At 41.9% G+C, this 19847-nt stretch overlaps 3 protein-coding genes across 6 annotated transcripts; 2 read left to right on the top strand and 1 right to left on the bottom strand.

The window, feature by feature from the left end:
• Window positions 1-357: 357 nt before the first annotated feature.
• Window positions 358-8822, top strand: slc7a4 (solute carrier family 7 member 4). 2 transcript variants are annotated; one of them, XM_022205665.2, is made up of 5 exons: window positions 358-500; window positions 2834-3897; window positions 4002-4708; window positions 4842-4950; window positions 6659-8822. In XM_022205665.2, the coding sequence occupies exons 2-5, from the start codon at window positions 2916-2918 to the stop codon at window positions 6877-6879; spliced, it is 2019 nt and encodes a 672-aa protein (XP_022061357.1). In that variant the 5' UTR covers window positions 358-500; window positions 2834-2915; the 3' UTR covers window positions 6880-8822. The 2 variants fall into 2 exon arrangements, with proteins under 2 accessions (XP_022061357.1, XP_022061358.1); XM_022205666.2 differs by having other exon boundaries at window positions 367-507.
• Window positions 8823-10355: 1533 nt separating this feature from the next.
• Window positions 10356-13869, bottom strand: ccdc157 (coiled-coil domain containing 157). 3 transcript variants are annotated; one of them, XM_022205662.2, is made up of 10 exons: window positions 13522-13855; window positions 13291-13435; window positions 12485-13187; window positions 12333-12410; window positions 12043-12212; window positions 11774-11950; window positions 11503-11677; window positions 11087-11226; window positions 10893-10927; window positions 10356-10767 (listed from the first exon to the last, which is right to left on the bottom strand). In XM_022205662.2, exons 1-10 carry the CDS (start codon window positions 13767-13769, stop codon window positions 10536-10538), a joined length of 2103 nt encoding a protein of 700 aa, XP_022061354.2. In that variant the 5' UTR covers window positions 13770-13855; the 3' UTR covers window positions 10356-10535. The 3 variants fall into 3 exon arrangements, with proteins under 3 accessions (XP_022061354.2, XP_022061355.2, XP_051807072.1); XM_022205663.2 differs by having other exon boundaries at window positions 11509-11677; window positions 13522-13854; XM_051951112.1 differs by lacking the exons at window positions 10356-10767; window positions 10893-10927; window positions 11087-11226; ... (4 more) ...; window positions 12485-13187; window positions 13291-13435 and having other exon boundaries at window positions 13518-13869.
• Window positions 13870-13898: 29 nt separating this feature from the next.
• Window positions 13899-19630, top strand: sf3a1 (splicing factor 3a, subunit 1). Its single transcript, XM_022205661.2, has 16 exons — window positions 13899-13952; window positions 14079-14158; window positions 15212-15321; window positions 15699-15906; window positions 16004-16261; window positions 16352-16426; window positions 16508-16658; window positions 16739-16935; window positions 17030-17147; window positions 17253-17560; window positions 17689-17937; window positions 18019-18226; window positions 18376-18530; window positions 18888-18989; window positions 19090-19161; window positions 19261-19630. The coding sequence occupies exons 2-16, from the start codon at window positions 14111-14113 to the stop codon at window positions 19360-19362; spliced, it is 2361 nt and encodes a 786-aa protein (XP_022061353.1). The 5' UTR covers window positions 13899-13952; window positions 14079-14110; the 3' UTR covers window positions 19363-19630.
• The last annotated feature ends 217 nt before the right edge of the window (window positions 19631-19847 follow it).

Genomic DNA, 19847 nt, shown 5'->3' with positions numbered 1-19847 from the left:
GATCTTACCTGGTAAAACAAAGAATAAAAAAAAGATTAAATGTCATTCAGGTCATAGCAATCCTACCACCTCCTATAACCTCTTTGAGGTTTTTGAAGAATTAAATGTAATCAAACGTGGCACTTAAGGCAGGTTGGCACCATTTTCAGTTCTAAATGTACTGTCTGATTTTAGCGTTTTTTTTATATAGTATCCGTTTTATTAGAGCTTTACTGCACCCTGTTAGCTGCTTTCATGACTTATTCTAGAACATGCACACATTTGATATTCACTCTGGGACCCCCCACCACCTCTCTCTGGGACCCTCCTCCTGCCCTGCTGTGCTGTGGGTGTGGTGTGGTGGGGAAGCCCTCCCAGCTCCAGGAGGTGTGTGTGTACCTTTAAGAAGCCGTCCGTCCGTCCGTCCAGGCTGCGCTCGGTGCACCTTCAGCTCCATCAGCAGACGATGCGCCCCGGCAACTTCTAACAGCACCGATGAGAGACCCCGAACAGCAACAACGGTAAACGGTTTGTTAATTTTATCACTCCTAAAGACAACAGCGATCAAATAATCACACCTAACTCGGGCGTTAAAAGTGCGATGCTGCGCAGCGTTTCCATCCAGGAAAGAGGTAGTGTGATGCACGAACAAAAACTAACGATCCTCGTTTCCATTTTGTTCTAAATTATTAATTTGACATTTAAAACGGCGCTCATTGTAATCGTCGTCTGTTCTTGTTCTCTATTATTTGGTCGTGGTTATGTCTGCTTGAACATTTTATTGTACAAAAGACTCCTGACTGAGACGCTCTTATTTCTAGAGGGGGAATAAAGCGTTACGTAATTATCATGGAGACATCCTGTTGTCGCCATATGCCCATCGAGGCTGGGAGTAGGATGCTGCACTGCCCGGACCAGGAGGATGAGCACTGTGTACAACTGATGAAAAGACCAAACTGAACCAACGCACCATTACAGCTTCTGTTGTTATCCAATGCTGCAATCTCCCACATCAGCCGTGGCTTTCAGATGACGTGGACTGGCCTGCTGAGTGTTCAGGGCAGCGCACCTCATCATGGCCTCATAGTGCAAAAACACATACAGATGACAAGGTGGAAAAGCCACACAACCTGCAAAATAACAGTGAAACCAGATATGCAATCAGGCAAAATGGCACACATACAAACATGATCTGGCTGTTCCGTCCACAGTGTTCATCACAACATAAGATGTCTGTAAAGCTGTTTTGTTGTTAAAGGCTCTACCCACAGGGAGTTTGTGTGGGACAGACTAAATACATTCTGCATGGTGAATGCCATGATTGTCCGAAAGACATGTGGATTTTATGAAGTTTTTAACCTCATGATTGTGCTACTTTTAATAAGATCATGCTTTCTGTCATATGGACCCAAGACTCTATGAGTCTCCCAGATCAAATGATTTCATGATTCATGCAAAAGAAATTAAAATACTGTTAAACTGAAATACTGAATATGCCACATAACAACATATTAACACAGTGACAGGAATGCTTTCAACACAAACTTCTCTTAAATCATCTACATGCTGTGACAGTCCACTAAATAATCTCTTAAAATTCAAATCCAGACAAAAATCCATTTGTGGGGAGAATGATTTAAAAAGGCCAGATTGACTGAGTGGTTGTTTCTCTAATCAGTGTGCATGTATTTATATCTCAGGTTGGCCCTGATGTACTGGGACTTGGTGGTGCATGCTGGATGCCACTACGGATTTCGTTATTCATTATGCAGACAAGGATAATTATTTCCGTAGATGCAGAAGTCAAACTTGAAAGACAATTCTGTATGAAAAGTGGCACAGTATCCGTCAGTTCTTCACATATTCTTACAGTATGGGTTAAAGAAGAACCTGCGCAGCATTGTAAAAGAAAGAAAATTATATTGCAATACTTTGTTTTTCTGTGGTATAAATTGCAACTTAAAAAAATCTAGGCTTTTCTTACCAGAACACTTGATTATGTCTGTGTTTGAAGGATAATCATTTGAAAATAATTGAAGTAATTCATTAGGAGGGTGCATCTGTGCAGAAAATAAAGAACTAATTTTTATAAAGGCAGAGAAAAGCTGTTTGGAACCTGTCTCATATGGTGCAACACTCAACAAAGACATCAAAATAGCTCTTTGCTTTGATTTCAGTTGAGATCTGGCTTTGCACGCATCATACAGAGCTTTGTTGGGCTGAAGTAAATGGCCGAACTAATTAGTCATGTTGCCTCCTGTGGTGAAAACAGCTGCCAGCAACTGCGGACAAAATGCCCTTTTTCAGTCAATATCATCCTTTTTGGAGCTGAAATATTTCCAGACAGCTAATGTTTTGTTGTTTTTTGCAACAAAATCTTCCTTTTCAGTGCTACTTTTCTGTTACTCGCTTATTTTGCTTGCACATGAGGAGGCTTGTGTATTTTAAATATAGTTTTAAAAATTCTGTTTGTTTCAAAACCCCTAAATCAGAGAAACAGATTTCCTATCAGGCCGACTTTTCTTGCAGATTAGTCGTAGAAAATTAGAACCGGTTAAGGTTTTTTTCTGTGTCAACCAGAGCAAAAACTTTTAGCAGTGATGTGTGTAGGATAATATGCCTTGCATCTCATTGCACTTGCTGTCATGTGACTATTGCAGATGTGCACATCACAGCGTAGATGCTGAAGTGATATGTCATGCAGCCCTATTATGGGGCTGTTAGCAGCACTCAATAAAACATGGTGAGCCAAATCCCAAAATGCAGACAGCAACAGTGCATCCTGAATGCTGTAGCTGCAGTAGTTTTTCTGCTCTGATGCACCCGTTTGTAAATATTGTGCTCTGCCTTGCAGGTCATCTTCGTAGACAGGTAATGGATCCAGTGTGATTACCACGACACCAACCCACCCAGCTGGCCCGTCTAACTCTGTAGCTATGGCAACTTGTCCAAGAGGCTGTGCGCCAGCAGTGCGCCTTTGTCAGAGACTGAACCGGCTCAAGACACTAGATGACGACATGATGGCAACATCTCTGAAGCGCTGCCTCTCCACCCTGGACCTGACTCTGCTGGGTGTTGGTGGCATGGTGGGCTCTGGGCTTTACGTTCTGACAGGAACAGTGGCTAAAGACACGGCTGGCCCTGCTGTCGTCATATCCTTCCTTTTTGCAGGTATTGCTTCTTTACTGGCTGCCTTTTGTTATGCAGAGTTTGGAGCACGCATTCCCAAAACAGGATCTGCCTACATGTTTACCTACGTCTCCGTGGGAGAGGTCTGGGCCTTTCTCATTGGCTGGAATGTGATTCTGGAGAACATGATTGGTGGTGCAGCCGTAGCACGTGCCTGGAGTGGCTATCTGGACTCCATTTTTAACCACGCTATCCAGAACTTCACGGAGACGCACATTATGCAGTGGAATGTGCCCTTCCTTGCCCACTACCCTGACCTCCTTGCAGCAGGAATTCTAGTAGTTGCCTCCTTCTTCATTTCCTTTGGAGTTCAAGTGTCCTCTTACCTCAACCATATCTTCTCCACCATAAGTATGGGTGTCATTGTTTTCATCCTGGTCTTTGGCTTTGTGCTAGCTGAGCCGGTCAATTGGAGTCAGGAACAAGGAGGCTTTGCACCTTTTGGGATGTCTGGAATACTGGCAGGTTCAGCCACGTGCTTCTACGCATTTGTGGGCTTTGATGTAATTGCTTCCTCAAGTGAGGAGGCAAAGAATCCGCAGAAGGCTATTCCCATTGCGACTGCAATCTCCCTTGGACTGGCAACAACAGCCTACATCCTGGTCTCCACAGTGCTCACACTGATGGTACCCTGGCGTACGCTGGACCCCAACTCTGCTCTGGCAGATGCTTTTTTCCGCCGTGGCTACAGTTGGGCAGGAGTTGTTGTGGCAGTAGGTTCCATCTGTGGTAAGTGTCCACCTTTAAAGGAGGATTACCTTTCATATATGTTTAGTAGTCGTATTGACTTCTCTGTGTTGTATTTTCACTTGTCTTCTCTCTCCAATTTCTAGCCATGAATACTGTACTGCTCTGTAATCTCTTCTCCCTCCCTCGGATCGTGTACGCCATGGCAGAGGATGGATTGTTCTTCTCTGTTTTTGCACGAGTCAATCCCATCACCAAAGTTCCCGTCAATGCTATTCTGGTGTTTGGAATCCTCATGGCCACCATGGCTCTGATCTTTGACCTGGAGGCCTTGGTTCAGTTCTTGTCCATCGGCACCCTCCTGGCGTACACCTTTGTGGCAGCGAGTGTAATTGTGTTGCGTTTCCAACCTGAGAAAACCAACGACAAGGGAACCGCTACCACATCTCCCAACCCCAACACTGAGCCTTCCCCTGCCCCCTCAGAGTCTCAGACCATAACCGAGGACAGCGAGGAGCCGAAGCAGTACGAGTCCTTCTCTGACAAACTTCAGCTGGTCGAAAGACAGAAGACGAAAGAGCGGCGTGGGGTGGGGCAGCTGAAGGCCTGCTGGGAGCCGTACCTGGACAGGCTGCTGGGGGACTGTGACCCGGGCGAGGTGGTGGCCTTCTGTGTGCTGACTCTGATAGTGAGCTCAGTATCCCTCTGCGCTGTGGTGGAGTTTGGATACAAACAGCTACAGCTGCCGGTTTGGAGTTTCACAATGCTGCTGGTTATTTTTAGCTTAGCTTACGTCGTCAGCCTGGCTCTTATATGGGTTCATGAGCCACAAAAAAACAACAAAACTTTCCAGGTGAGCAATAATATCTGTTATTCAAGCTAAGTGTAATATGGTCACATAATGCAATATATTGTTAGATTGCATTCAGAAAAACAACTATTCTAGAATAACTATAAATCTTAATTTTATTGTTATTGCGGTGTAGGTACCTCTGGTTCCACTGACTCCAGGTGCCAGTATCCTCTTTAATGTGTTCCTCATGATGAAGCTCAGCCTCCTAACCTGGATTCGATTCACTGTGTGGATTGCAGTTGGTAAGAAAAACGTCTCTGTTGTGTATTTCTGAAAAAGAAATGCTTTTCCTGCCCAACTTAAAAGGTGATCAAATGGATTTACTGTAAGCAGTAGGCATACAGCTTCCTCTCTACACAAACATAGTCTATAGTTAGCACATGTTGCGATGTGAATATTATCCAGAAAGCAGTTTCCTTGTCAGAAAAAAAACCTGCCCTCTGGTTGCATAAAAATCTTACACTAAAAGATTAAACAAGCATTTTCTGTATTCAAAGAAAACAGAGAAACTTTCCCCATTCGTCTGCAATCCCCTGAAGATGTAGGTGTTGGTCAAACAGTGTTAATGCCCCATCACTGAGAGGGAGGATCACTGGAGAAACATGATTATCTGCATTAGCTTAAGGCTTCTCTGGACCACTAAACCGTTTAAACACCACTGTCAGACTGCTGCAAGTTAACAAGATGCACAATCATTGGGTATTACACTTGACAGGGCCTCTGGCTGGGCTTTCCCTCCCTAGAGACAGAAATGGATACTTCCCTTCCATAATAGCCTTTGAAAAAAAGGCATGAGATTTCACCATTCATCTCAGATTTAATGTGGAGTGATTAGTGATCAATGCTGCACCAGGGTAAACACATATTGACAAACATAATTTCATTGATTCGAGTAAATTTAAAGCTGTTGATAGAGTGAGGGCCTTTTTTTGCCATGCTAGCAGGGTGGCAGTGTTGGTCGTTTGTCTGGTGATCCATTTTGGCACACTTATTTGTGTTTCCCCTAAGAGGAACTGTGCCTGGGGATCCCTCATAGCCACGTGGTTGCGGTGAACACCACATGAGCCCCGGTTTGATTCCCAACCGGCTGTATATTTTTACTACATATAACTCCTTTGCTCTCTTCACCACGTTTCTTATACCTCTCCACTGCATTGCTCTAAATAAAGCTAAATGCAAAATAATAATCTTTAAAAAAAAAAAATAACAGCGATCATCTAATTATTTCTGTGTAGCCCGATCTTCTGGTATAAATTGTGCCATTTAAAACTTTAGTTTAAGGCTAAATACCTGCAAAACTAATGACAGCCTGCTCAGTTTAGTGAGGATATCAGCATGCCCATTTAAGCATACATTTTAAAGTGCTAGCATGCCTGGAAACTAGGTCTACAACTTGCAATTATATCCATTGCCAGTCAGTGTGTCTTAAATGATTATCTTGATTAACTGATCAATCATTTTCTCTGTAAAATGTCAGAAAATGGTGAAAAATGTCAGTTAGTGTCCTCCAAAGTCCATGATGTATTGGAAATTACCTGGCCTGTCTCCAAGCCAAAGATATTCAGTTTACTAGTAAATATTCACATTTAAGAACCTTGAATCAAAGGCACTGTACGCATTCTATTTTTTTTTTAAATAATCAGTTTAGGATTAATTTAATAGTTTGAAAAACGATCAATTCATTGTTCAATCGTTACACCTCTACTGTAAGCTTGTCCTGTCACTTGAGGTGTAACAAAAAGATCTAGCCAATTTGAAAATTGTAACTTCCATCCATCACAACAGTACATGTGTGGGGTTTTGGAATATATTAATTTTCCTCCCCCAACTTTGAGCTGAAAAAAAGAGCAAATCTTTACATCACTTCTCTAAGCACTTACCTGTGTGCGGTGTTATTTTGATGTCAAAGATTGCTCCATTCACAAGTGTTTCGTGATATCTCTTTCCCAGGGCTCTTTGTATATTTTGGCTATGGGATCTGGCACAGTAAGGAGGGAATACGGGAGCTGCAGCCCAAAGACATGGCCGCCCGGTACGTGGTGCTACCCAGCGGCAGCCTGGTAGAGACAGTGCAGTCCATCCAGCCCGAAGGTCAAGTGGACTCCTCACACATCAACGCCTCCACCGCCTCCACTGCCTCCACTGCTGAGGAAAACACAGGAAAGAGATGATATGTGACCAATCTTAGTCATCAGTACAACTGCCTGGTATTATCTGCTGTCTCCCACTCATGCGCTCTACTATTACTAGTGTACTCTTTGTATCTCACTCCCTTTAGCGTGTGACAGTCTGTACTCGTTGCTCTGCAAATGTATGCACACCACGGGATGGGATGCACTCTCTCTGTCTTATTGTGACGCATATTTGTATATCTTGTAATACTCAAATGTACAGTAGAGAGCTTTACTAAAGTCCTGTAAAACTTTCAGCATCAAAGTTGTGTTATATCCTTTAAGACCAGCTCTCTTCTTGCAACCTTGCCACTTTGTCCATGTGGTTGTTTGTTATATATGGTGCTTTCTTTGTTACAGACACTGGAGGATTTTTTAAAATGTTAACGCAGCTCTGGAGCTGAAACAGTTACATTTTTTTGGACGACAACCGACCACATTTTTTTGAAAGATATCAATATGAACAGAGTGAGCATCCATTCGTTGCATGTTTTGTTTTTTTGTTAGTTTTTTTAAATTAGGCAGAGGAATGCACAGAGTTGTGAGTTTACATTTTTGCCTTTTTTCTCAGATTCTTCTCACACATTTTATTAATGTGGATTCATTTAGTTTGTCTGTTTAGTATTCATAGATTTTCCTAATTCAATTGGTTTCTGGCAAAATATTTCATCCTATATTACAAGATAATGTATGCATTTATTTATTTTTCTATCGTTCCTAATCATATTTCTTTTATAAGGGGTCGCAGTAGGTTATTTTCTCTGCATTTGTTTGTTACTTTATCTGTTCTATGTTTTGCATGTACCTCTATTAGTCTGTATCAGTAAATTGTGTTCACTTTTTAAATGGCTGAACACTTCAGTTCTTCGCTTAATCTCCTAAATCTCATCCCATGACCCTGTCCTTTTTTGTGTGTGCCACCGATCTTGCAGTGTTTTTCTCACGGACCTTTAGACAGCAGCTTTTCCTCTTTCTCCCTGTTGGAATGAGATTATATCAAAGCACATTGATTATTGAAATCGTGTGACTGATTTCCTGAGACAACCTGAGAAATAATCAGATAAATGGATATATAAGCAAGCACAAAACTATTGAATGGGAGTCCTTGCACATGAATATTGGCAGGCAGGCAGACATTGGTTGTTCTGTTAAACAGGGATCTGCTTCATCTCTCTGAGGCCGTAGTAATCCCAGCAGATTTGCAGTAGTCCCTGTCGCCGGTCTGCAGCTTGACCTAGATAAGAGAAAGCCACACATGTGAGAATACTCTCACATTATACAACTAACATTCCCGTATTCTGCACTTATGTTGATAAATGAACAGAAATGAGGTTTTATCTTATACCACATATGTTTAAATACTTACAAAGATGTCTATTCTGTTTTCAGTTGTGTGCTTGCATGTGTTACTTAAGAAAACCAATGGCCTTAAACACGTTGTAATCAATGCAGACTGATCTCGAAAGCTTGTGTAGTCAGTCTAAATGATTTAGTTTGTTTCATTTATTTGTCTCTTATATGCTTTCGAACTATTAAACCAAAACACAAACATGGAAGAGAATGTACAGCAGGAGGCATGTTGGCATAGTTTCAAAAAGGAGTCAGGTTTGAGAGAATTTTGTACAACTTTGCACAGTTTGCAAACTATTGTCTGGTAATTTTGTGTCACAGTTATGCTTTTGATGTCGGGGCCAGTGGCAGATATTAATACCGTGGTGCTTTTTTAAGCTGAACGTTCTCTCACTTCTTTCTCTGTCTTCTTTGTGCCAGGAAGCACAGTTATAAATGATCCAATTCTTTATTTCTTTTCTTACTTCTCAACAGTATTGTACTCTGTACTCGCACATCAAAGTCTCAGATCTTTCTGTTATATAGTGTATGTCTGTGTAAAATGCAGCAGATTAAAAATAAATGTTTTGAAGCAGCATTTACAAAAATCTAAATTGTGGAGTATTCTGACATCTGACTTCTCACATCCTAGAAAATTAGGAATTGTCATCTTAGCAGTAGCTTTGCGTACAGAGTGCTGGTCTGAACAACAATACAGCAAATAGCATTCATTAAAAGACAACTACAACAAAAAATTAAAATTAATTCATTGAGGAACCAGCACATATAAATAATGGAATAAGAACTGAATATCGCATACAACTTTAAAAATGATACATGTTTTACTGTATAATGATGCACAGTATATTCAACAATGGCATCTTTTTCCATTTACTTCAATAAAAATTTATAGACCTGTTTTAGAAATTCCCTACAGATTTAGAGGATCTCACATCATGGTGAGCTTTTCTAATAATTGGCCCTTACACATTTAATGCCTAATATTATTCCTATGTAGGTTGCTATTACACTCAGACATCTAAAAATTGTCCACTGCCCAACCACTTAGGCATTTATACACCTTACTTGCTGCTGAATATGGAACTAGTAAAGGAAATATTTACTATTATGATGATTAAAAATGTTTATCTTATAACTGATTCTGTTATTGTAATAGAAACATGTTGCTGTGATGATGGAAAATTACTTTCAATTACACTGTAGCCATACTCATTATTTTCTTGTAATATATAGCTCATCTTCGCACTTAAGTGTACATTATTTAGTCATTATAGTCATATATGTAGCTGCTAAATTCCACATTTTTCATTAACTGCTTTGTCAAGCATAATACGGATATAATTTTCACTGGCATCTGTGATGTTGGTTAAAAGAGCTTAAGACTAACTTCAATTATGTGCTTGATGACACAACCGTATAGTTAACCCATGTCGGGGATTAACCCTCAGGTCATGAGATTTCAGTTACGTGACTTAAACGACAGATCAGGCGTTCATTCAGGTAGAACTAATGTGAGGTCAGTGTTGATTTTAACATGATTATGATTTCTTACTCTGTTTGATTCAGACTACAGAACTGAGCTCATTGCATCTCACACTAGCGCTGCAAAGCAAGCCATATGATGTCAGTTGCAAATACAAAAATGACAAACGAGGCGTAGCTTAAAATAATCTGCAGTGTGTGATCTTAAACCATTTGATGCACAATGTGGGTCAAAGGCCACCCGTATTCCACTGAGTATGGGTCATCAAAGGGTTAATCTGTGTGCACTAAGGATGAGATACTGTAAAATTATACTGGAGAGACTGAACTGAAGGGTTGAAGTGAATCAGCAGACCATGAATCCTCCGAATCCCGCAAGCGCCTGCGTTTCCATGGAAACTCCCACTCTCCACCTTTGTACTTTAGCATACAATGACACAGACATCTGTCTCCATGACGCTATTTGTGCTACATTCAAGGTTGGACAAATTGCCCATTTACTTAGAGCCATGTGATTCGTCTGCTGTGAAGGCTGCCCATTCAGATACATGCAGGTGTGTTGGAGAAACATATCATATATCCTGAAACCTAATATGCAGTCACTGTCAGCCATATGTTAATAACAGTAAAACAATAGCCTTCCGTGTATGTATCCACAACATGTTTATTAAAGACATATTTAACTTAACATAGTAAGAGATGCTACTTTTGTTAATCCACTGTCATACGAACACACAATCGCAATGTATAAAACATTACATGACATTCTCGGCCATGAATCCTTACATAACACTGGGTACCTTCTGTTTTACACCTTCAGGGATTCATTTTTTCTTCACATTGAGTCCTCTGGAGTGAGAGAGCAGAGAAGCACTGCGTATTTGTGTATGTCTAGTAGCAGCAGTGTTGAGGTGGAGGGTTTGAAAGTGAATTTTCAGGGACGAGGGGGAGGCAGACACACGATCCTCTGGCTCGGCCGACTCCAGACCACTTTCTCCTCCACTTGGTTCCTTTCCTGTGTTACTGTATCCCAAACGTGCTGCACTGCTGCTCTGCCTGTGGCACATAGAAGATGAAGGCAACAATGGAAACACAGTATTATGATTACTTATTTATAAAATGTTTGTTTTGTGCTGCTTGTGTTAGAATGTAATATATTTCAGTAAGAGCTGAACACGTACAATAGACCGCTCCATGTCTGCTGTGGTGAGGCTTCCTGTTGATGAAAATGCATCGATACGATTTCTTATAATAGCAAAATAATAGCAGTAACATCCAGAAAATCATGTAGGAGCTGAATGTACAACTATTCACATGTGTATATTACAAATAGATTATTGTATTTTCACAGTTTATACTATTACATATGTCCTACCCCGGTGGCATTATGCTGCGTTCTTTCCCTCAGTTTTTCCAGACTCCGTTGCAGGGTAGCATTTTCCTGTTCCAGAACTTTTATACGCATGCTATTTGCCTGCAGCTGCTGCTCCATATCCAGAAGCACATTTCCTGTACCTTGTAGGCAAAGACCAAAGTAAACATTCAACATGACTTCAGTATTCAAAAAAGAGGTAGGTGGGAAGTAGGTGTCAAAATTTCAGATACAATTCACACTTTACCTATGCAAATAATGCATGTGGAATTATAATGGTAGCATTATAGTTTTATTGCTGTCTTTGCCACATACAAGTGCGCGGGGACAATTTGCAGCCTTATTTTTCACACACTGCTGAACTAGTTTTGTGTACATACATGCAGGTAGTGTTGTTTTTTCAGTGCATGATTCGTTACCCTTACTCTGTGGTTGGGCCTGAGCCAGGGGCGTGAGCTCAGGGAAAGCCACCAGCAGCCTCTCTCTCTCTCTTAAAGCTTTCACAGATTCTTTTAGCTCAGCCACACAGTTTTTTAGCAGGTCGGCATCTGTTTCTAGCATCTGCTTCTCCTTTTGGAGCTGGAAACACAAATCCTGATTGGAGAAAAAAAAAACATAAAAGCATATGCTAGTTTGTTTACAAGGATTGATTACAGGTATTACTATGGATAATGACTAATAATGATATACCTGCTGCTGAGTGAGCTGAGCCTGCAGTTGATCCTTCTCTTCTGATAAGTGTTGTAGCTGATTGTGTAGGTTGATCTGTCTGTCCTCTCTCTCTCCCAACTGCCTCTGCAGCTCTTCACACTCTTCATCGAGGCCGTCAACTCTCTCTAACAAAGATTTCTGTTTTGCCCGCATCGACTAGATGCAAAACCCAAAACAAGTCTATTACACCTGTGTAAATCTATTCAACTACCGCTGTGTGACCAACAAATAATCTGGTGTTTGCTCACCTCTTGCTGACGGCAAGCGCTCTGGTACTTGGCATTCTCCTTGTCAAGAAGCAGCTGACTGTCAGAGATTTCACTCTCTAACTGCTTGATCCTGTGTTGTAGTTTACAACAGACCTCTTCCTCAGTTTGCAAAGTCTTGACTCTCTCCTGCAGCTCATTCTTCTCATACTCTGACACAAAATAAAACTATTCATTACACAGAATAACAGTTTATTTTATGTACACTTTGCAAAACATGATTATTGCAGAAAAAAAGTGGCATGATGGTGAATAAATCATACATTTCCTACCAAGCGCTTGTAAAGTATCTTGTTGCAATGCAACTTCCTCCTGTAGTTTGGAATTCCTCTCCTCCAATGACAAAGTTTCTGTTACAAAAATACGAAAGTAGTAAATGTGATCTCACTGACTTCTCATCTTGTTTACTCCTGCATTTACTCACCTCTCATAAGTTGTTGGTGCTCCTTTTGTAGCCTTTGCTCTGTTTCTTTCATGGATCTCTCTGCTTTGTGTAGTGAAAACTCCAGCTGGACTGTGTTTTGTTGGTGTTTTTCCACCTTTTCCTTGAACTCTTTCTGTAGTCTGTGCAGCAGGGACCTGTACCTTTCTTGTTCTGTTTCTGCTGCTGCCAGTCGATCTTTGAGAGGCTGCACTGTACCCCGTACATCTTGAAGGTGTTTTGCCAGCCGGCGCATGTCCCTGAGCTGCTCATTGGCCCACTGAGCAACATCACCTGCTGTCATATGTCCCAGCTCCACAGTGTCCGCTACAGCTGCTGAGAGAGGCTGCAGAGAAGAGGGCAAGCCCTCACTCTGAAACAGATCTACCAAAGCATCTCCTGTCTTTCTCAACAGGGACTGCACTTGGTGACATGCATTGCAGGGAATGAGGGATGATTCAATTGTCTGGCAGCCTACGTTATGGCTGTCACCTATAGGAAAGTGTGGGGTGTTGTGAGTGGGACTGGAGGATAGGTGATTCTGAGGGGAAAATGTAAATGTACTCGCTGAAGAACTGGCAGATAAACAATGTCTGCAGGAGTCAGACCTTGAGCTCATTTGGGAGGAAGCAGGTGAAACTGTTTTTGTCTCTTCGTCGTTAAATGTCTTTGTTTTTGTCTGTTTTTTAATGTAGTTGCACGCCTCCTAAATGAAGAAAGTCAGCACAACAAATAATGAGATCAAACTGTTAATAATCAGGCATCATTTTAATTTTATTATCGTTACTTCGGTGAAGCAAAGTGCCTACCTTGGTGGTGGCAAATTGAACTAGATTACTCCAATAGCTTCTGACCACAAGCCCAACAGACAAGCATCCTTTCGGCTGGGTCTGCTCTCTCCTGCCCCTTAGTTGCTCAACATAAGCACTAAAGCTTTGCAGAAGAAGCAGCAGCCTAGTTCAAACAGAAAGTGAGAGAAAAGACAAATGTTGGCAGAGGTCTTGAAAGAAGGTTTTCGTAGGTGTAACTTTATATATTACCTGTCAATCACCAGCTCCAATAAAACAATGTGGGAGTGCTGACTGAATGCATCCTCCCCATCCACAAAGTCATACTGCTCCAGCAAAGCCACCATATCCAGACTGCAGGAGAGTTTGTCTGGGAACTTCCAGGAGGAAAAGCGGACCGGTCCGGTTCTAGAAAACACGTCCAGAATCGCACCTTGAAGGTCCACCAGGTCCTTTCGGAGGCTGTCGATACAGTCCTGCCGACCCAAGAACTGACTCATGTCTAGCAAGGTGACTAGCTAGTATATTTTCCAGCTATCACTGCCTTGAAAAATGAGATGTTGGCTTGTTGACGTTCCATCTCCTTGGCAACATCTTGAAAAAGGTACTCAAAGTTCCATAATGCTTTGCGGCTTGTAACCGGAAGTAAAACGCCTCCATTGGGTCAACGAAAGCGCGACGCAGTAAGTGTTTAGCCACCGCGAATTTAGGCTTTTAGGTGTTGTGTGTCATTTTTATATTACAGTATATGCCATAAAAACTATCCTTTACAAATACGTATACTCTTCTTGTGTGTTGGGTGTTTGCAGATAGCCCCTGGTTTTAACACAGAGTCGCAGCCATGCCGCCTGGGCCTGTTCAGATAGTTCAGCCGGAGCCCAACAACAAGGTAACGACCCGTCTTCAAGTTAGCTGATGTTAGCCATGTAGCTCATACACTGCTTCTGTTACCAAACTAACGAACAACCAGGTTAACCTTTACTTTCATTTACTGTGAGACGTATCTTTGAACTTGAGGCTTAGAGTGACTACCAGCTATTTGAGATTATAGTTGAAAGACTAACGAAAAGTTGTGTTAGCTTGTTGTTAGCTGTGCGTGTCAGTTGATCTGAATAACTCTTAAAACGCTTTAACTGTGGCAGACAGATGCTAAGACGCTGCATTCACTTCACTACAACGGAATTTTCCTTCTTTATTAATAGTAAGAGCTTGCATTTATAAAATCTCGTCAGTAATGTTTCTTTTAAGAAACCCTGTCTGACCTGTTATTACTAGTTATTACCACAAGTTAGCAGTAGTCCCTCGTTAGGGCTATTAAAGCGATATACGTTATGTGTAGTATAAATTGCAACAAGGATCCATCCATCCATCCATTCTCTATACACCGCTTTATCCTCACGAGGGTCGCGGGGGGTGCTGGAGTCTATCCCAGCTGACTCGGGCAAAGGCAGGGGACACCCTGGACAGGTCACCAGTCTGTCGCAGGGCTACATATACAGACAAACAATCACACTCACATTCACACCTACGGGCAATTTAGAGTTATCAATTAACCTCAGCATATTTTTGGACTGTGGGAGGAAGCCGGAGTGCCCGGAGAAAACCCACGCATGCACAGGGAGAACATGCAAACTCCATGCAGAAAGATCCCAGGCCGGGATTTGAACCGGGGATCTTCTTGCTGCAAGGCGAAAGTGCTAACCACTATTCACTGTGCAGCCCTGCAACAAGGATATTTTATTTTAAAAAATAACTGTCACGCTTTATTTTTCACAACATGTATTTGAATGGTTGATTGTGTGTGTTTAGTAGCAGCAATAGCAATAATATTTTCTTGCAGCAATCTGGATGCAGTGGGTGCCAATTTAGTGCTCTACTTTGTATTTAATTTATTTTTTAAATCTTGCAAAGTACAGCCTAACAAATGTTAATTTGTCAACAGAATGATGCACCGCCAGAAGAGACCCCAGCTACTAAACCCATTGTTGGGATCATATATCCACCTCCAGAAGTCCGAAACATCGTTGATAAGACTGCCAGCTTTGTTGCCAGGTTGGTTGTGACATAATAGAACAGACACTATCAAATGATTAGTTGTCAGAGCTGTCTAGTAGTAAATTCTGCATCTACATATATTTTAATAATCAATCAGTTGGTTGGAATAATTTTATAAGAGAAAAAGTATAGATTATCAGGTTAGATTCCAGTTTGTTACATTCGAATGTTTTCTAGTCTCTACTTTTCTATGACTGTAAAGTAAATATATTTGGATTATAGACAAACAAGACATTTGAGGATGCTTTGGGAACACTGATGGATTTTTTTTAGACTGAACAGCTAATCATTTAGTTTAAGGATATAAACAATAGATTAATTGACTGTAAATAATCATTACTTGCAGATGTAACTACTTCATTGTCATTTCACAGGAACGGGCCTGAGTTTGAAGCAAGAATCCGGCAGAATGAGATCAACAATCCAAAGTTTAATTTTCTTAACCCCAATGACCCCTACCATGCCTATTACCGCCACAAAGTCAATGAATTTAAGGAGGGGAAAGCACAAGAGCCATCTGCCGCTGTGCCTAAGGTTATGCAGCAGCAGGCTATGCAGCAATCCCAGCAACTTCCTCAAAAAGTAAGACATTGCACTTCAGTCTGCTCTTCCTTTAGTTATTTGCATGGCTCACAATTAGTAGTTTTGTGTACACTAAATATGTTATGTTTATCAATAGGTGCAGTCACAGGTGATTCAGGAGACAGTGGTGCCCAAAGAGCCACCACCCGAGTTCGAATTCATCGCAGATCCTCCATCAATCTCAGCATTTGATTTGGATGTTGTCAAGCTCACTGCCCAGTTTGTTGCTCGCAATGGCCGCCAGTTTCTCACTCAGCTCATGCAGAAAGAACAGAGGAACTACCAGTTTGACTTCTTGCGACCACAGCACAGCCTTTTCAACTACTTCACCAAACTGGTTGAGCAGTACACTAAGGTGACAAATTGTTCCTCTTTGGTATTATTGGTATTGTTTGTTTTGGTGGTGATTCTAAACTGTGTTTTGCTTTTGTCTGTCAACCTTTAGATTCTGATCCCTCCTAAAGGCTTACTGACCAAGCTCAAGAAAGAGGCTGAGAACCCTAAAGAGGTTATGGACCAGGTAATCTCTATTAACAATGACTGTTTCCACAGTAATCTTTTAATAGCATGTTAATCATATGTCTTATTACACATCCATCAGGTGAGGTATCGTGTTGAGTGGGCAAAGTTCCAGGAGCGTGAGAGAAAGAAGGAGGAGGAGGAAAGAGAGAAAGAACGAGTGGCATATGCTCAAATCGACTGGCATGACTTTGTAGTGGTTGAGACGGTTGATTTCCAGCCTAATGAACAAGGTAATTTAACCACAGTAACTGTAGTCTTGAAACTAAATGTGGTTAGAGTCATGTGTCTTAATTGGTATGTGTCTCCTTAGGCCACTTCCCTCCACCTACCACACCAGAGGAGCTCGGTGCTCGCATCCTGATCCAAGAGCGCTACGAGAAGTATGGAGAGAGTGAAGAGGTGGAGATGGAGGTTGAGAGTGAGGACGAAGAGGATGAGCGGGAGAATCGTGGTGAAGGTCAGCCTTCACAGCCTGATCAAGACACACAAGTGCAGGATATGGACGAGGTGAGAACTTAAGAAATAACTCATTTTTGTACATTGTAAACTAACGATAAGTGCTGGTACCAATGTGTTTTTCTTCCCCTGCTGCTTTCTTCAGGGATCTGATGATGATGACGATGGCATGAAGGCTCCACTGCCACCAGACAACCCCATGCCACCCCCGCTGCCCCCAACTCCAGACCAGGTTATTATTCGCAAAGACTACGATCCCAAAGGTGACATGCTTCTGTAGACCAGACAATACCAAGTGGATAACAAGCTGCTACTACATACAGTGTGTGTTAATCTCATGCCACATATTCCTCACATATTCCTCACAGCTTCCAGGCCTCAGCCGTCAGTTGCCGCTCCAGATGAGTACCTCATCTCTCCAATTACTGGTGAGAAGATTCCAGCCAGTAAGATGCAAGAGCACATGCGTATTGGTCTGCTGGATCCACGCTGGTTGGAGCAAAGAGACCGCAGCATCAGAGAGAGGCAAACAGAGGATGAAGTCTATGCTCCTGGTTTGGATATCGAGAGCAGCTTGAAACAACTGGCTGAGAGGCGTACTGATATCTTTGGTGTGGAAGAGACAGCCATCGGTAAGAAGATCGGTGAAGAAGAAATCCAGAAGCCAGAGGAGAAGGTGAGAACAGTTGTGGGTTTATTCTGCACAGTTTAGGTTAAAAGAATCTGAGATTAATGAAGCAAAGTCTGAACAGACATCCTTCTCAAACATTGCATGAAAATTGGTGTTTTTTTTGCCTCCACCAGGTTACCTGGGATGGCCACTCTGGGAGCATGGCTCGCACACAGCAAGCAGCTCAGGCCAACATCACCCTGCAAGAGCAGATCGAAGCCATTCACAAGGCCAAAGGGCTGGTGGGAGAGGATGACACCAAGGAGAAAATTGGCCCAAGCAAGCCAAGTGAAATTCATCACCAGCCTCCCATCCCCTCCTCTGCACCCAGTTTGCCTAAACCTAGTCCTCCTGTCACGACATTGCCTCGTCCGCCCTCCGCTGTAAGTTACTGCATTTGAAAATATATCTATATATTTTTAAAAATCATTTAGATGTCACTCACTAATGTGATTGTTGTACAGGTGGCACCTCCAGTGCGCACCACTCTCCTGTCGGCTGTACCTGTAATTCCAAGGCCGCCTGTAGCTCCTGTGGTGCGCCTTGCACCAGGGCAAGTTATAACACAAATGCCTCCCATGATTCCTGCCCCCCGCATCAACGTGGTTCCCATGCCACCAGCAGCACCTCACATCATGGCCCCCAGACCCCCTCCCATGGTTGTTCCAGCTGGTAAGAGCAAGTTGTACAATAAGTAACATGGGAAAGAAATACTAAGTTCTGAAAACAAATGTACTATTAATATTTAGTAACTGAACCTCCATCTTATAGCCTTGCTTATTTTGTCATTTTAAATTAAAATGACCTGTTTCCTTTTCCAGCCTTTGTCCCTGCTCCTCCAGTACCACAGCCACCAAGTTCTGCTCCAGCACCACCTTCCCACCCACCACCACCTCATGAGGATGAGCCAGTCAGCAAGAAGATGAAGACGGAGGACAACCTCATTCCAGAGGAGGAGTTCCTTCGAAGAAACAAGGTTTGTTGGAGCACTAATGTGTTGCAAATATTCTGCATTGCATTTGTGTTGCACATACAATGCTACTTGTTCATTCTCTATATTAAGTGACCCACATGCAGACAAATGTGACAATACAGAATTTGAGTCTTCTGTTACCATTAAAATTAATTTACCTGTTGTCTAATATATCAGCTGCTAAGACAACAGCTGATATTTTGTAAAAATCAATGTTTGTGGACACAATAGGCCTCTGTTTGTTAAAAAGGGAAAATTTTTTTGTATTTTTTTTAGATTTAGGTGTAATAAAATGCTCAGATTACGGATGGGCTTTTAACACCTATGGTTATATTATACCAATTTTTTTCTTCTCTCCAGGGTCCGGTTGCAGTTAAAGTACAGGTTCCCAACATGCAGGACAAGACCGAATGGAAGCTGAATGGCCAAGTGCTGAATTTCACCGTCCCCCTCACAGACCAGGTATGCAAATGCTGTCTTAGAGTGTCCCTCTGTTTTTGTGAGCATATGCAAGTGTGCCTACTGTGTTCTTATCACTGTGCAAATGCAATGTCATCTTCAGGTGTCTGTTATTAAAGTCAAGATCCACGAAGCTACAGGCATGCCAGCAGGAAAACAGAAGTTACAGTATGAGGTAAACTTTCCTTCTAGCCTTTTTAGAACATTTAATCTCACCCGCATTAATGTAATGACTAATAGAATAAACACTGTGGACTTTTTTGTTCCTTTTTAGGGCATTTTCATCAAGGATTCCAATTCCCTGGCTTATTACAACATGAGCAATGGCTCAATCATTCATCTGGCTCTGAAGGAGAGAGGTGGAAGAAAGAAGTGAGCCAGAGGATGTTTTGTCACTCAAGTCCTGTCATGTCGTTTTCTTTTACTGGTAATTTGTAGGAACTGTAATGCATTTTCATACAGTTTTGTGTGAATGGCATGTTGTTAATTGTTAAATGAAGTGTACACGTCCTGGCAGGCATGATTTCACACTATTGGTTCGACTCCTGATTTGCTAGTGATGACATACAGTAAATGGAAACTTGTAAGAAAACATGTAGAGCCTCATGAGGTTCATTCAATTAAATAAAGAATAAAAAACAGAATCTGCTTTTGTTGCTTTTTCATTATGTGTGAAGTTAGAAATTGGTTGATTATAATCAGAAATAGCCTAAATAGCATGGTTTAGGGCAGACCATGTGCACTGAGACACAAATGAGCAAGTTAACAAAAGGCGTTTATAGACAGCAGAGCCCAGCAGGTGAGATGGTGGTGCAGCCATAAAATTCACTTCCTACTTCCAAGGCAACCACTAGAGGACGC

Source organism: Acanthochromis polyacanthus, chromosome 7 (assembly GCF_021347895.1).
Source record: "Acanthochromis polyacanthus isolate Apoly-LR-REF ecotype Palm Island chromosome 7, KAUST_Apoly_ChrSc, whole genome shotgun sequence".
In the NCBI taxonomy this organism is placed as follows: Eukaryota; Metazoa; Chordata; class Actinopteri; family Pomacentridae; genus Acanthochromis; species Acanthochromis polyacanthus.
Note: the sequence above shows the minus strand (reverse complement) of the source record. Positions and strands in the feature narration are given on the sequence as shown.

Bases quoted from the DNA above. Each gene is read 5' to 3' on its own strand.
- ccdc157 (XM_022205662.2), bottom strand. From the start codon at position 13,769: ATGAGTCAGTTCTTGGGTCGGCAGGACTGTATCGACAGCCTCCGAAAG. The intron at 13,436-13,521 runs GTAATATATAAA...TGTTTGAACTAG, and splicing joins TTGGAGCTGGTGATTGACAG to GCTGCTGCTTCTTCTGCAAA. The intron at 11,951-12,042 runs GTGAGCAAACAC...TTTTGCATCTAG, and splicing joins GCGCTTGCCGTCAGCAAGAG to TCGATGCGGGCAAAACAGAA.
- sf3a1 (XM_022205661.2), top strand. From the start codon at position 14,111: ATGCCGCCTGGGCCTGTTCAGATAGTTCAGCCGGAGCCCAACAACAAG. The intron at 14,159-15,211 runs GTAACGACCCGT...ATTTGTCAACAG, and splicing joins AGCCGGAGCCCAACAACAAG to AATGATGCACCGCCAGAAGA. The intron at 15,322-15,698 runs GTTGGTTGTGAC...GTCATTTCACAG, and splicing joins ACTGCCAGCTTTGTTGCCAG to GAACGGGCCTGAGTTTGAAG.
- slc7a4 (XM_022205665.2), top strand. From the start codon at position 2,916: ATGGCAACTTGTCCAAGAGGCTGTGCGCCAGCAGTGCGCCTTTGTCAG. The intron at 3,898-4,001 runs GTAAGTGTCCAC...TCCAATTTCTAG, and splicing joins GGCAGTAGGTTCCATCTGTG to CCATGAATACTGTACTGCTC. The intron at 4,709-4,841 runs GTGAGCAATAAT...ATTGCGGTGTAG, and splicing joins AAAACAACAAAACTTTCCAG to GTACCTCTGGTTCCACTGAC.